Raw genomic sequence first — 14,151 nt, 5'->3', positions numbered from 1 at the left:
TTCATATTTCTATTACAACAAAGCAACCCACCAGTCCTAGTTTACGTGTAGATTAGTAATTTGTTGGTAAAATCGATCAACATGAGTATATAAGAACTGCATCTATAGATATCGTATAACACAGTGTCCTGCACTTAGAATGATTCAGTTCCGCTTTTTTATCAGTTCAGTTTGATAAGAGAGAAACCATCCGGACAGAAATTGGACAACAAGGAACTGCGCACGCTCAGATCATCACGTGCATAGGTCTCGGTGGCGTTTGCTGCTATGGTAACTATCTGAGTCTGTTTAAAGAAAAAAATACAGCATTAAATTCATGTAGAATTTCTAATGGTAACATATCGTAATACTTGTGTTATATCCAAATACAAAACGTGTATTTTCTTTACATAAAATATAAAATAACTCTGTTACATGCACGGGAGGGTGATTATTAGATATTTTAGAGGCACGTGAAATCAAGGGGAGGGGGTGGCTGCCCATATACAAATAAACATATATTGGGCTAAGTTTTATAGCAGTGGTGAATGAAGAATATAAATTTGAAAACTTAAGAACTGAACTCGAACCCGAACAACCCCGTCCCTGATTTTAAACAATCGAAGCTTTGGAAAGAAATTTTGTGACAGTTATAGCTGATGATGAGCCTAAATTCCCTCCTTCACCTTCCCTTTGCAGATTGGGCAAAAACTCTTTTATTTGCTATTCTACCTCTAGTTGGAAGAAACCGGTATCCGTGTGCACTAGCTGGCGCTCGTCATATGACACGGAATAAATGTAACAAGTCTGCGAGTCGTCTTTGAAGGCAATCAGGTGCTGTGTATAGGATAAATAGTATTGGACACAATTAGTACAAACAGACAGCTTCCCGGTCCAATCTTATTAATTCTACAGAACGCATTGGATAGTTATACCATTTGAGGTTTTCGTTAATATCTAAAATTTAAAAAATCCTCAAATTTAATTTGAGGACTCTCCAGCATCCTTAGTGAATGGATTATATATTAATTTCACTATCGCATACATTCGCATATCTTCTCATCATTTCTAGAATAAACACCTAACACACAGAAACATCGAGTCAAGGGTCATACCTTTCAAGCTAATTTTGGAGTTCTTTGTCTCACAAAAACACAATTTCAATCTTAACTGAATTTTGAACTCGATTGTGCGATCGTGGCGAATCATGTCTCTTTAAGGAAATACCCCAAAGCGATAAGAGCAAAATTGAAAATATCTTCATATTTTCGTATCGAACATTTTGTTTCATGAATGACATGAAGAATGGAACTAAAATCAAATATTTCCCCCGATCGATTAAAATTGTAATCAGAAAATGGCTAACGAGACAACAATTACAAAAAAGATTCATTGCACACTATAGACAAGAGAATTTTTCTGCTGATTTTAAAGATCCAATTGTACTTTCTTCAAATTTTGCCTGTAGTGTCATAAAAGTATACAATGGAATCATTCAATTTAGCGGGGGCTCAATTTTCGTGTTTTTTGTATCCCACGAATTTGATTACACAATTTACATGATGTTTCAATGTATAGAAACCATACCCACGAAATTACATGCCAAAATTGCCCTCCACGAATTTAAATCTTTCCACGGTTTTACATATGTATGTGTTGATCATGCAGGTTGTATGAGACGTGTACACGTATTAGGAAAAATTAAAACCATCGGTCAACATTGCAACGTGTCTCAAATAATCACATATTTGTTGACCGTCTGTTCACTGTCTCAAGCCTGAATGAAAAATAAAAAAAGAACAGTGATCCATTGCATGAATGCCATAAAGAATACAAAATTAAGAGCAGGACAAACCCGGATCCCTGGAGATACCAGAGGTGGGATCAGGTGCATAGAAGGAGTAAGCAACCCTTGTCAACCGGTCACACTGGCCGTAAACCCTATATCTTATTCAGGTAAACGGAGTAATCCGTAGTCACTATCAATATGTAAAGAACGATCCAACAACTGATATGACACACGTCAGACAGTATTCGACCTGATGACGGGAAGTATTTGCAAATTGAATCGTTATAACGACCATAGAGTTTGCAAAATCCTGAATCTAAACGAAATCGTTGAATCTCCTGTACAATCAACTTATTTTGACTGTATCCCCCTGCCTCGATTAAAAACTTTCATTAATGTATCTTTGATACCTCTTTTATAATGTCTAAACATGGAAGGATTTAAATCACAGTCAACAAACGGCTTTGAAAAACAAGTTGATCAGCTCAAGATACTCGTTCACTTATATTACAACAGTGTATAAGTGTATAAACAACAGTGTATAAAGCAAGATATTTTGTGAAACATTGATGTCCCCGTATGACGGAAAAGTAATTATGGTATCCAAAGAAAGATCTTGTCATAAGAATTATGCATATGTGAAGTATGAAAGCCCTATCACCAACCATTAAAATGTTATGGCCTAGGATAAAGTTTGTCAAAGTAGATCAAATTCCCAGGTCAAATATTTTAGTACTAAAAGAAAGGTTTTGTCAAAATCAAAAGGGGTACCCATCTGAATTATGGAAGCCTTATCACATACTACTCAAAAGTTAGTATGACCTACGTTAAATTTTTCCAAAAGTAGATAAAAATCCAAGGTCATCATGTCAAAAAATTATATGTGGTAACAAAAACAAGGCATGTCAAAAGGATATACATGTACATGTGAAATATGAAAGCCTTATTACTAGCCATTCAAAAGTTATGGGCAAGGGTAAAGTTTTTTTTAAAAAGTAAGTCAAGCTCCAAGGTGAAGGTCACAAGGTGAAAACTTGTGGTACCAAAAGACATGTTTTGTCACAAGAAATACACATGGGAAATATAAAAGTTCTATCACTAACCATTAAAACGTTATGGCCTAGGTTAAAATTTGTCAAAAGTAGGTCAAATTCCCAGTCATGAGGTCAATCATTTAGAAAGGTCTTGTCACAAGAAATACACATGTGAAATATGAAAGCCATATCACCATCAATTTAGAAAACTTTATGGACAAGGTAAGCGTCTTTGGGATAAACAGATAAACAAACAGACGAACAGACAGACCAACAATTTATATACCCCAATCTCCGATTTCGGGGGCATATAAAACAAGATTTGAGCAAGTCTACGAATGATGCCGACTAACGCTTCGCGCGTTCTCGGAAATATATGGCAATAGTTAATCAAGGATACCAACACAATAGTGATCAGAGGAAGAACTCATACCTACACAGTAGTGATCAGAGGAAGAACTCATACCTACACAGTAGTGATCAGAGGAAGAACTCATACCAACACAATAGTGATCAGAGGAAGAACTCATACCTACATGTACACAGTAGTGGTCAGAGGGAGAACTCATACCTACATGTACACAGTAGTGGTCAGAGGAAGAACTCATACCTACATGTACACAGTAGTGATCAGAGGAAGAACTCATACCTACATGTACACAGTAGTGGTCAGAGGAAGAACTCATACCTACATGTACACAGTAGTGGTCAGAGGAAGAACTCATACCTACATGTACACAGTAGTGATCAGAGGAAGAACTCATACCTACATGTACACAGTAGTGGTCAGAGGAAGAACTCATACCTACATGTACACAGTAGTGGTCAGAGGAAGAACTCATAGAACTCATACCTACACAGTAGTGATCAGAGGAAGAACTCATACCTACATGTACACAGTAGTGGTCAGAGGAAGAACTCATACCTACACAGTAGTGGTCAGAGGAAGAACTCATACCTACACAGTAGTGATCAGAGGAAGAACTCATACCTACATGTACACAGTAGTGGTCAGAGGAAGAACTCATACCTACACAGTAGTGGTCAGAGGAAGAACTCATACCTACATGTATACAGTAGTGGTCAGAGGAAGAACTCATACCTACATGTACACAGTAGTGGTCAGAGGAAGAACTCATACCTACATGTACACAGTAGTGGTCAGAGGAAGAACTCCTACCTACATGTACACAGTAGTGGTCAGAGGAAGAACTCATACCTACATGTATACAGTAGTGGTCAGAGGAAGAACTCATACCTACATGTACACAGTAGTGGTCAGAGGAAGAACTCATACCTACACAGTAGTGGTCAGAGGAAGAACTCATACCTACATGTACACAGTAGTGGTCAGAGGAAGAACTCCTACCTACATGTACACAGTAGTGGTCAGAGGAAGAACTCATACCTACATGTACACAGTAGTGGTCAGAGGAAGAACTCCTACCTACATGTACACAGTAGTGGTCAGAGGAAGAACTCATACCTACATGTACACAGTAGTGGTCAGAGGAAGAACTCCTACCTACATGTACACAGTAGTGGTCAGAGGAAGAACTCATACCTACATGTACACAGTAGTGGTCAGAGGAATACATGTACACAGTAGTGGTCAGAGGAATACATGTACACAGTAGTGGTCAGAGGAAGAACTCATACCTACACAGTAGTGGTCAGAGGAAGAACTCATACCTACATGTACACAGTAGTGGTCAGAGGAAGAACTCATACCTACATGTACACAGTAGTGGTCAGAGGAATACATGTACACAGTAGTGGTCAGAGGAATACATGTACACAGTAGTGGTCAGAGGAAGAACTCATATCTACAGAATAGTGGTCAAAGGAAGAACTCATACCTACACAATAGTGGTCAGAGGAAGAACTCATACCTACATGTACACAGTAGTGGTCAGAGGAAGAACTCATACCTACACAATAGTGGTCAGAGGAAGAACTCATACCTACATGTACACAGTAGTGGTCAAAGGAATACATGTACACAGTAGTGGTCAAAGGAAGAAGTCATACCTACTGAATAGTGATCAAAGGAAGAACTCCTACCTACACAATAGTGGTCAAAGGAAGAACTCATACCTACATGTATACAGTAGTGGTCAGAGGAAGAACTCATACCTACACAGTAGTGGTCAAAGGAAGAACTCCTACCTACATGTACACAGTAGTGGTCAAAGGAAGAACTCATATCTACAGAATAGTGGTCAAAGGAAGAACTCATACCTACACAATAGTGGTCATATTGGAACGACATAACTCCACTCTCCGCCGGCTCCTTCGTGGGTCTAGTGTGGTGGTGGTGTGTGTTGCGTGGAGTGGTGGTCACTGCCGCGTCATTTATAACAACATGCAGACACTAAGTGGAAAATGACCAGAATAACTTAATGAATTTTATATTTCAAAATATATCTTTCTTTTTATACAGTCACGATATATTTGCCTTCCTTTATTTTCTCATTGGGTCAATTATGAAAATTTAAAAAGAATTTTGTGCCATTATGTACTTGATATTCAGGGATGTTCATGCGACGTGTTTTATGTAAAAACAAAACGAGGCCGCCACTTTCCTTGTTGTCTTATTCGTCTTAATCCTAATATTTGTAATTAGTGCTTTTGTAGAAATCATATGTTTAAGATGGTTTTAAACACATTCTACTGATAGGGTTGAAAACAATTCTGTTAGTACATTGATACAAATATAACAATGTTTGATTAATGATTCTTCGCCAGTAAATCCAGTCTCATTTTGTATTTAAAATCACTAGACAGTTTCTCAACTCTTTAAAAAAAGATCATTATTCTGGTAGCATAAACATTTCCGAATGCTATATCTACGCGTAAGACCCTTACGCACATACACGAATATTGAAGCTATAAGATTTATTTTTATCTGAAAAATAAGATGAATGTCTTGTAACTTACAAACAGAAGGCTGAGGGCAGAAACTGGTGCGATGGTCATCGTGAATATACCTCGAGTTCCAACATTAAATAGACCGGACCAGTTGAGATAAGACACCAGAGTATCGTACTGTTAGAGTGCGGTCATAACCTAGCTTAATCCCAAGGGTCCCTCCTTACCTTATCAACTGAACTTCCAGAAATTTTCTTTTCATTAGGCCTCCTGAAAAACAAAAGGTATTGCCGTCCAAAATACTGAATCTGAAATCCATTTTTAGCTTATTCAGTACAACTCAAAAGTTCACATATATTTTAAGAAAATAAAATACAAAGATATGCTGAGATTTCAGCTTCTCCATCGTCAACTTCCCACATTTATGTAGCATATTCCATTAACACCTGCATATGGTGTTTATATATCTCAACTGATTCGATATGCAAGAGCTTGTTCTGGGTATAGTCAGTTTTTAAATCGAGGTAAGCTACTGACAAACAAGTTGATGGTACAGGGATTTCAACAGTCTCGATTGAAGTCAGCATTTCGCAAATTCTATGGTCGTTATAAATATCTAGTTCGTCAATACAACCTCGCATTGGGTCAAATGCTGTCTGACGTGTTTCATACCGATTGTTAAGCCGTTCTTGGCACACTGATTTTGACTGCGGATAACTCCGTTTACCTGATCAGGATATGGGGCTCACGGCGGGTGTGACCGGTCAACAGGGGATGCTTACTCCTCCTAGGCACCTGATCCCACCTCTGGTGTGTCCAGGGGTCCGTGTTTGCCCAACTATCTATTTTGTATTGCTTGTAGGAGTTATGAGATTGATCACTGTTCGTTATCTTCACCTTGCATTTGCTTATAAAAATTATTTCAAAAGTTGGATTTGAAATTTAGACTTACATGTAAGCCTATTCTCAGCTTATGGTTTTTATTTAAACTTGCTATGAAACAAAGATATCAGATTTGGTCTTACGTTTGCTATGAAACAAATATATCAGATTTGTTGTTAAGTTTGCTATAAAACAAGGATATCAGATTTGTTCTTAATATGAAACAAATATAGCAAATCTGTTCTTAAGTTTCCTATAAAAAACATATCAGATTTGTTCTTAAGTTTGCTATGAGACAAAACATCAGACCGGTCAACAGGGGATGCTTACTCCTCCTAGGCACCTGATCCCACCTCTGGTGTGTCCAGGGGTCCGTGTTTACCCAACTCTCTATTTTGTATTGCTTATAGGAGTTATGTGATTGATCACTGTTCGTTATCTTCACCTTGCATTTGGTCTTAAGTTTGCTATGAGGTAAAAACATCAGATTTGGTCTTAAGTTTGCTATGAACAGGAGATGTAGGGGAACGGACATCTGTACCCTGTACATTAGTATTGCTATACGGAATCTGCTTTGTACATTGTGTGATATGCCAAAAGGAAGGCTTTGTGAAGAAAATAAATATTTCCCTTCAACACTTGACATTCATGTCTGGTTCTGCAATTAAGTTTGAACATATAAAACTAGTTTATTTCCCAGTTCTATACTGTAAGAAATCTTCGTAGACATTGATCCAGGCTGTCTATTTACCCCTGTTATATAGCGATATCAATACCTTAATATACATATACAATGCTCACAGAGTATAACATAGCCGCACATACGTAGCATTCAGTCCTTGTAATGTTGGATCAGCCTGCCTATTTTTTCTGTATCCGTTAGTACCGTATTTCGCAAAGAACAAAGTGTATTAAGGGCCGAAATTTGTCCTATGAAAGGTGAAGATAACGGACAGTGATCAATCTCACATCTCCTGTAAGGAATACAAAATAGAGAGTTGGGCAAACACGGACCCCTGGATATACCAGAGGTGGGATCAGGTTCCTAGGAGGAGTAAGTATCCCGTCGACCGGTCACACCCGCCGTGAGCCCTATATTTTGATCATGTAAAGGGAGTAATCCGTAGTCAAATTCAGTGTGCCAAGTACGCCTAACAATGGGCGTAAACACATCAGACAGCATTTGACCAAAGATAGTTTGTATTGGCCAATAAATCATCACAACGACTATAGAATTTGCAAAATGCTGACTGTTGAAACCATCTGTAACATCAACTTGTTTGTCAGTAGCCTGTTTCGACTTAAAAACTGATCATTCACATAACATCTCTTGGGTATCGAATCAACTGAGAGAAGATGAAATCATCCCGTTTGTCATAAAGTAATGAGTTGTTAGTATTCCGTTAATATCTATTTTCAATAAAATATCTAAGTATGAAGCAGATGTGGATGACTCTGTGGTGTCTTATATTTCCAATCCACTGAGATATATTTCATCGACATATGAATGAAAATAATTATTGTTATTAGATAAAATGTCGATATATCTAAATGTCGAGTCGAAGGCCATATTAAGATATTTTTTCTTCTCATGTTTTAAATAAACTCTGCTTCATACGAATATCAAAAACATTTAAGCTAACAAAGGTGCACAATTTGTGCCCATGGCAATTCCAACAAACTGTTGGAAGACTTGATCACCAAAGATTACAAAGACATTGTCAATGAGGAACTCCAGCATATTTTTTATTTCAGCTTCAGAGTACTTGTGTGTAGAATCAGAGTGGTATTCAACAATGTAGGTTTTCCAAATGACCAATTTCATAACTCATATAAGGAATACAAAATAAAGCGTTGGGCAATCACGGACCCCTGGACACACCAAAGGTGGGATCAAGTCACAATAGACAATATTTATATGTCCATCCTTTCTTGTCTTTAATGTCTTTACACATTTTAATGATAGCCATTTCCTCATGCAGCTTTGAACAATGCTTGTATAAATCATGATAAATATAATATTTCTATTTCCCCACAGAAATGAAAGTAGAATGTGAAACTAAACTATAATACAATAGACAGCATCCAGTACGATGATGTCAGGTATGTAATTGTATTATTGTCTAACGGATCAACTTCTTGATTTGAAGTCAAACTCCTTTACACAGAATTAGCCTATAATTGTATTTTTTCACGCATTTCGTTTTTCTCTCACAACAATATTGTTATGAAATAAATTGAATTATTCAGTACCAATGACAGAAAGAACACTGTTAAACACACCCTGTCAAATGCCTTCCCCACGTCATACCACGTGACAGTCATCGCTTTCGGCTCTACGTCCTCTTTCTCTGGTCTTAATTCCACGACTTTATTGGAATTGTTTGGTGTACAACACAAATAAAAGCATTTCGCAAACCCCTGTAAACAACCGGGAATTTCTCTGTCGTCGGTCTTGTGGTAAAATCTCATTCCGATCACAACGGCGAGTATCATCCCACAACCAATGATCATATCAACCAATAATTTGTATGTGAGAAGAGATACGTTTGGTTCAGACGCCTCTGGAAGTTTGTCCTGAATAATGGTGAGGAAAACCGTAACCGCTAACAACACCGTGATACAGTATCCCAAGCGCTCTCCGGACTCAACCGGAAGTAGGAACACGAGGAGTTGTATGAAATTCATGAGAACGATGGGTAAAAGAAGGCCTGCTATGTAATAGGTGGTCCGCCTCTTCAAGTGAAGTGTAAGACCGAGAACTTGAAAGTTGTTACTTGTTGTTTCGACTTGAATAAAAGTTTCCCTGAGGTCCCACAATCCGTGTTCTGTGTACAAGTCCAAATTAAACTCCGATGATGTAGCCGTAATGTTTATATCATTTATATAGTACCCAGGAATGTAATATTTCAGAGAACAAATTTGTTTATCGAATGGATAGTTCGTCACATCAGCATCGCATGTGGCTTGGTACAAATCTGGCGGGAGGAAATACACCTGCCCACTAAAGTTTATTATACAAGACAATTCATCTAGGCCAATGAAGTTTAGTGAATTGTACGGATTCCAGTTGACGAGCTGCGGGGTCCATATGTCTTTGACAAATAATGTAGTTTTGTCGAGATCGTTTCCATAAGACGTCGGGTTCCATGACAACCTCTGGTCTATCCACGTCAGGCGGAAAGCGCCCACAATGGCGATTCTACCCTCACTCTCGGAAAATGCGTTCAGGGTGGTTAAGTAGAAACTTGCCTCGATTTGAAGGGGTTTGCTTCTATCAATTCCAGGACGGATGCGTCTGTCGTATCCGTTTAACACATCTTTATGTAGCTGGGTTTGCTGATCAATGGTGTAACTTTCTGATCCCAATATTAGCAAAAATGATATGAATGTTATCAACATTTTCTCAACATAACTGAATAATGGATTTTCGAACCTTTGATCCCAGTAATGCATAATCCTCACACGTGATTACGATGTGCCTAATATATTAAATCTAATAATGCACGGATTAAGGGGGATTATTTTTGTTCGTTAATCTAACACACACCAGAATTATTGAAGGAAGTTTATCAATCACTGACATTATGTAAGAAAGGCTCGTGGTTTTACATAAATGTAAACATATCAAAACAACTATATATATACATGTACAGTGTATCTCAAAAGTACACATTCTTGTGTACGGGTACGGTGACGTCATAGAATCTTGCATTCTCAAATTTGTTTTTGAAGTCTGGTATTTTGTTGCAAGTTAAACTAGACAGTATAAGTGTAGAATATTTTGACTCTTTACCAAAATATGATTACATGTATATACATCATATCAAAATAATAACGTTGTAAATTCTCTCATGTATACACCAAAATATTTTCATTATATCAGTTGCATTTCAAAAGGTGTTTACAATGAAATAAAGTGTTCGTAAATTTATGTTTCATACACCCAAACTACAGGCACTCAACGATTTAAATGCCGATAATAAAAACAATTGTCATCCTATAAACAAACAATTCACAGGTTGAACAGTGAATTGAAAAAAAAGTGACCCACCAGTGGTAAATAATATATATATGGACTGTTTTACGTCCTCATTTATGAATGTTTCACTGGTTGATTGATACTTGTCAACCATACATCCATATAAACAGAAAACATTCATTGACTGTTATTATCAATTCTGTCATGGTTATTGCAAAAATAAAAGGAATGCAGCGGTCATTATTCTACGATATACCTTCATACGAATTAACAAATTATGAGAAAATTGACATACATCTCGCTTGCACTTCGAAATTTGCTAATGCAACAAAACAGTCTATGACCGATAATTCAATTTTAAAACAATAAAAACTCAATCAATATATGTAGTAAAACAAAGTGATATAAAATGAGTGAAGAACATTTGTTAGTCAGTATAAACCAATCCTAAGCACTCCGAGAGCGATACACATGTAAACATGGCGATGCACAGACAAGTTTTTCTTGAACTGTATATAACGATCTAGTTTGCCAATACAACCTATCATTGGGTCATACGCTGTCTGACATCTTTCATACCGATTGTTAAGCACTGATTTTGACTGCGGATAACTCCGTTTACCTGATCAGGATATAGGGCTCACGGCGGGTGTGACCGCTCAACAGGGGATGATTACTCCTCCTAGGCACCTGATCCCACCTCTGGTGTGTCCAGGGGTCCGTGTTTACCCAACTATCTATTTTGTATTGCTTATAGGAGTTATGATATTGATCACTGTTCGTTATCTTCACCTTTTATTCAAAGCAATTGATAAAATCCGTACACATCAAACTAAATACTTGAAATACTATTTCAAAATAGATGAGAATATCCCTACCATCTCGCCTTTTTCGTCAGCAAATAACAATGTAGGCCGTTTCGGAAATTGTCATGACGTCATATTGACTTAATTCGTAGCTATATAGGAAAACGATCAGCTGTATATTTCTGAGCCGTAGTAAAAGAGAAGTAAAGTTCTAGTTTTCGTGTATTTTGCAGTATAAACTCCTCGGTGTCGAAATGTTATATTTCAAAACAACATTTCTCGATCTAAGAGGTTATCCTGCAACATACACGAAAACTCGATCATTTTAATCATCGATGGAAACACATATATAATCTTATCTGAAATACGCCGCACCTGTTTCAAGAATTGCGAAAAGTAGGCAAGTTTAGTTGGCAAAGCGGTTATGAAATCTCTCAATTAAGGACATACACAAAGTTTTTGACATTTTTTTCTACAATTCTTTTTCATCTCGATATGAAGAGTTGTTGTGTGATTTCCTAAGTAGGTTTACATTTTATATTGTAGTAATATTATATTGGAATGGGTAGCATAGTCGTCAGATCATCTATCTAGGTATGCAAGGGTTCCGGGTTCAATGCCCGATCTTTTCAAAAAATTCTCTCTTCTTCTTTGCTACAGTAATGTACATCACATAGTTTCCGTAATCAACTTCTTTTTATGAGGTCGGGTGATTAGCCCTACGCTCAACTTCGTTGAGGTGGTTTTTTCTGTTGGGGTTTTCCTTCCCTTAGATGACGGTCCTTTTTAAGACTATTGGATGCCATCCTCCAGGTTTTACATCGGAGTGTCCTTCTCCTAGGTAAGCTGCCATCCCTGGTTGCGAATCTCACCTATCCGGGTTTTACATCGGAGGTTTCCTTCTCCTAGACAGATAATCATCCCTGATTATCGACATCATGTCTTGCCGGCTATATTCCCATAGCTGGGGCAAGGTTGATGAGTGCTAGAGCGTGTCCACACGCCGGTGGGCCTACACACTGCATCTATGGGGCCCTTGCTGCTCCCAGATCCCCATTAGTTCGGCCTTGTCCCGATACCTTCCAGCACAAATGTCTTATGAAAATCTTAAAGATCTACTGGCCAATGAAAATATCAAATGTAGCAGTTAGAGAGATAGCAGGAGTAGCAAAGATCAGCACTATGATAAAAACACGCAGATGGCAGTGGATTGGACATGTGCTACGGATGGATAAAAGAACACACCCATATGTAGCCCTTAGTTGGACACCAGAAGGAAAAAGAAAGAGAGGAAGACCGAAGGAAACGTGGAGAAGAACAATAGAAAGAGAGAGGAAAGAACTAGGTTTTGGGTCATGGACAGAGGCAGCAAGATCAGCCCAGGATAGAAGTAAATGGAGAGGACTTGTTCATGGCCCTATTCTCCACGAGGAGAGAAGGAATTAAGTCAAGTAAGTCAAGTACATCACATATTTTCTTCGATCGATTACAATAGTATTTAGAAAATGGCTAACAAAAAGATTAAACGATATAATGTTCCTGCTGTTTTCAAAATCAAATTGTACTTTCTTTAAATTTCCTTATATTGATAGAAGTTGTATAATATGTGTTTCATGAGGATCCGGATTAGAATAGGTCCTCAGTACCCCTTGATTGTCGTAAGAGGAGACTAAATGGGGCATACTGTATTTCGGATGAGACCGCAAAAAAACGAGGGGCCGTGTCACAGTAGGTGTGGCACGATAAAGACCCCCTCCCTACTCAATAGCCATAAGCGCCGAGTATAGGTCTAAATTTTGCAGTCCATCACCGGCAATGTTGACGTCTCCATATGGAAAATTCTCGAGCGGGACTTTATACAATATACAACCAAGCACATTACGCTGTGTCTTTAAAAACGTAGCAACCGGATTTCTATCTGTGTCTGTCTGACTTAACTATGCTACGCTTGGTTGAGAAGGAATGACTTTAAAAACTGATATTTTTCTTCTTCTTCCGTAGTAGTTACGGAGTTGAACTCATGTTTAAGTGTTGGGTAAACTTCACCTAGGTTAAAAACAGAAGGCTTTAGAACTGAACATATTCACACACACAGAGAGAGAGAGAGAGAGAGAGAGAGAGAGAGAGAGAGAGAGAGAGAGAGAGAGAGAGACGACAAGCTCTAGGTTAGTGGTGCATAAGTTGGGAGCAGGGCACTCTGGCTAAACTGGCCCTGAATGCTTTCAATGTTGGTGCTGCTGTCAATGTCGCCGGTAAATGGTTGCACTCTCTGATCGATCGAGGGAAGAAGAAGCTGTTATAAACTTTCTTGATGCTTCTAGGTTGTCTATATCTGTGTCCCCGTTCGTTCTGTTATCTCCTGGGATAGGATAAGAATTTGGGTTGATGTCCATCCAGATTGTGTCGGATCATCTAACACATTATGAGTCGATGCTGAGTTCTTCTGTCCAGTAGTGAGTCCCAATCTAGTTAATCAACGAAAGAGTAAACGCATCCTGATGTGGTATCTGTGTAATGGTTGTATTGGTTGAAGACAAATCGGGCTGCTCTTCGCTGTAATTGTTTAATTTCTTTAACCAGAGTAGATTGATGTGGATCCCATATATTTTATGCATACACAATTGATAGTCTGACCAGAGTGCAGTAGGTTGTTGCTTTGACTGATGGTTTCCAACGTCCTAAGTTCCTTCGAAGAAAGCACAGTGTTCTTGTTGCTTTTCCGATGGTGTTGAGAATATGCTTTGTCCATTGTAGGTCTTTGCTTCTAGCTGATGTCCATGGAGACGGTACTGTGTTTGCAGGGGCTTA

The 14,151-nt window shown here is 38.2% G+C and overlaps 1 protein-coding gene across 1 annotated transcript; it reads right to left on the bottom strand.

Moving 5' to 3' along the window:
• Nucleotides 1-8,492: 8,492 nt before the first annotated feature.
• Nucleotides 8,493-9,957, bottom strand: LOC125676342 (acetylcholine receptor subunit alpha-like). The gene has a single exon (XM_048914224.2). It carries the CDS (start codon nucleotides 9,955-9,957, stop codon nucleotides 8,767-8,769), a length of 1,191 nt encoding a protein of 396 aa, XP_048770181.2. The 3' UTR covers nucleotides 8,493-8,766.
• Between the last annotated feature and the right edge of the window lie 4,194 nt (nucleotides 9,958-14,151).

The sequence above is a fragment of the Ostrea edulis genome, chromosome 3 (assembly GCF_947568905.1).
Source record: "Ostrea edulis chromosome 3, xbOstEdul1.1, whole genome shotgun sequence".
Taxonomy (NCBI): domain Eukaryota; kingdom Metazoa; phylum Mollusca; class Bivalvia; order Ostreida; family Ostreidae; genus Ostrea; species Ostrea edulis.
The sequence above is the reverse complement of the archived record's forward strand: the minus strand, read 5'-3'. Positions and strand labels throughout refer to the sequence as shown.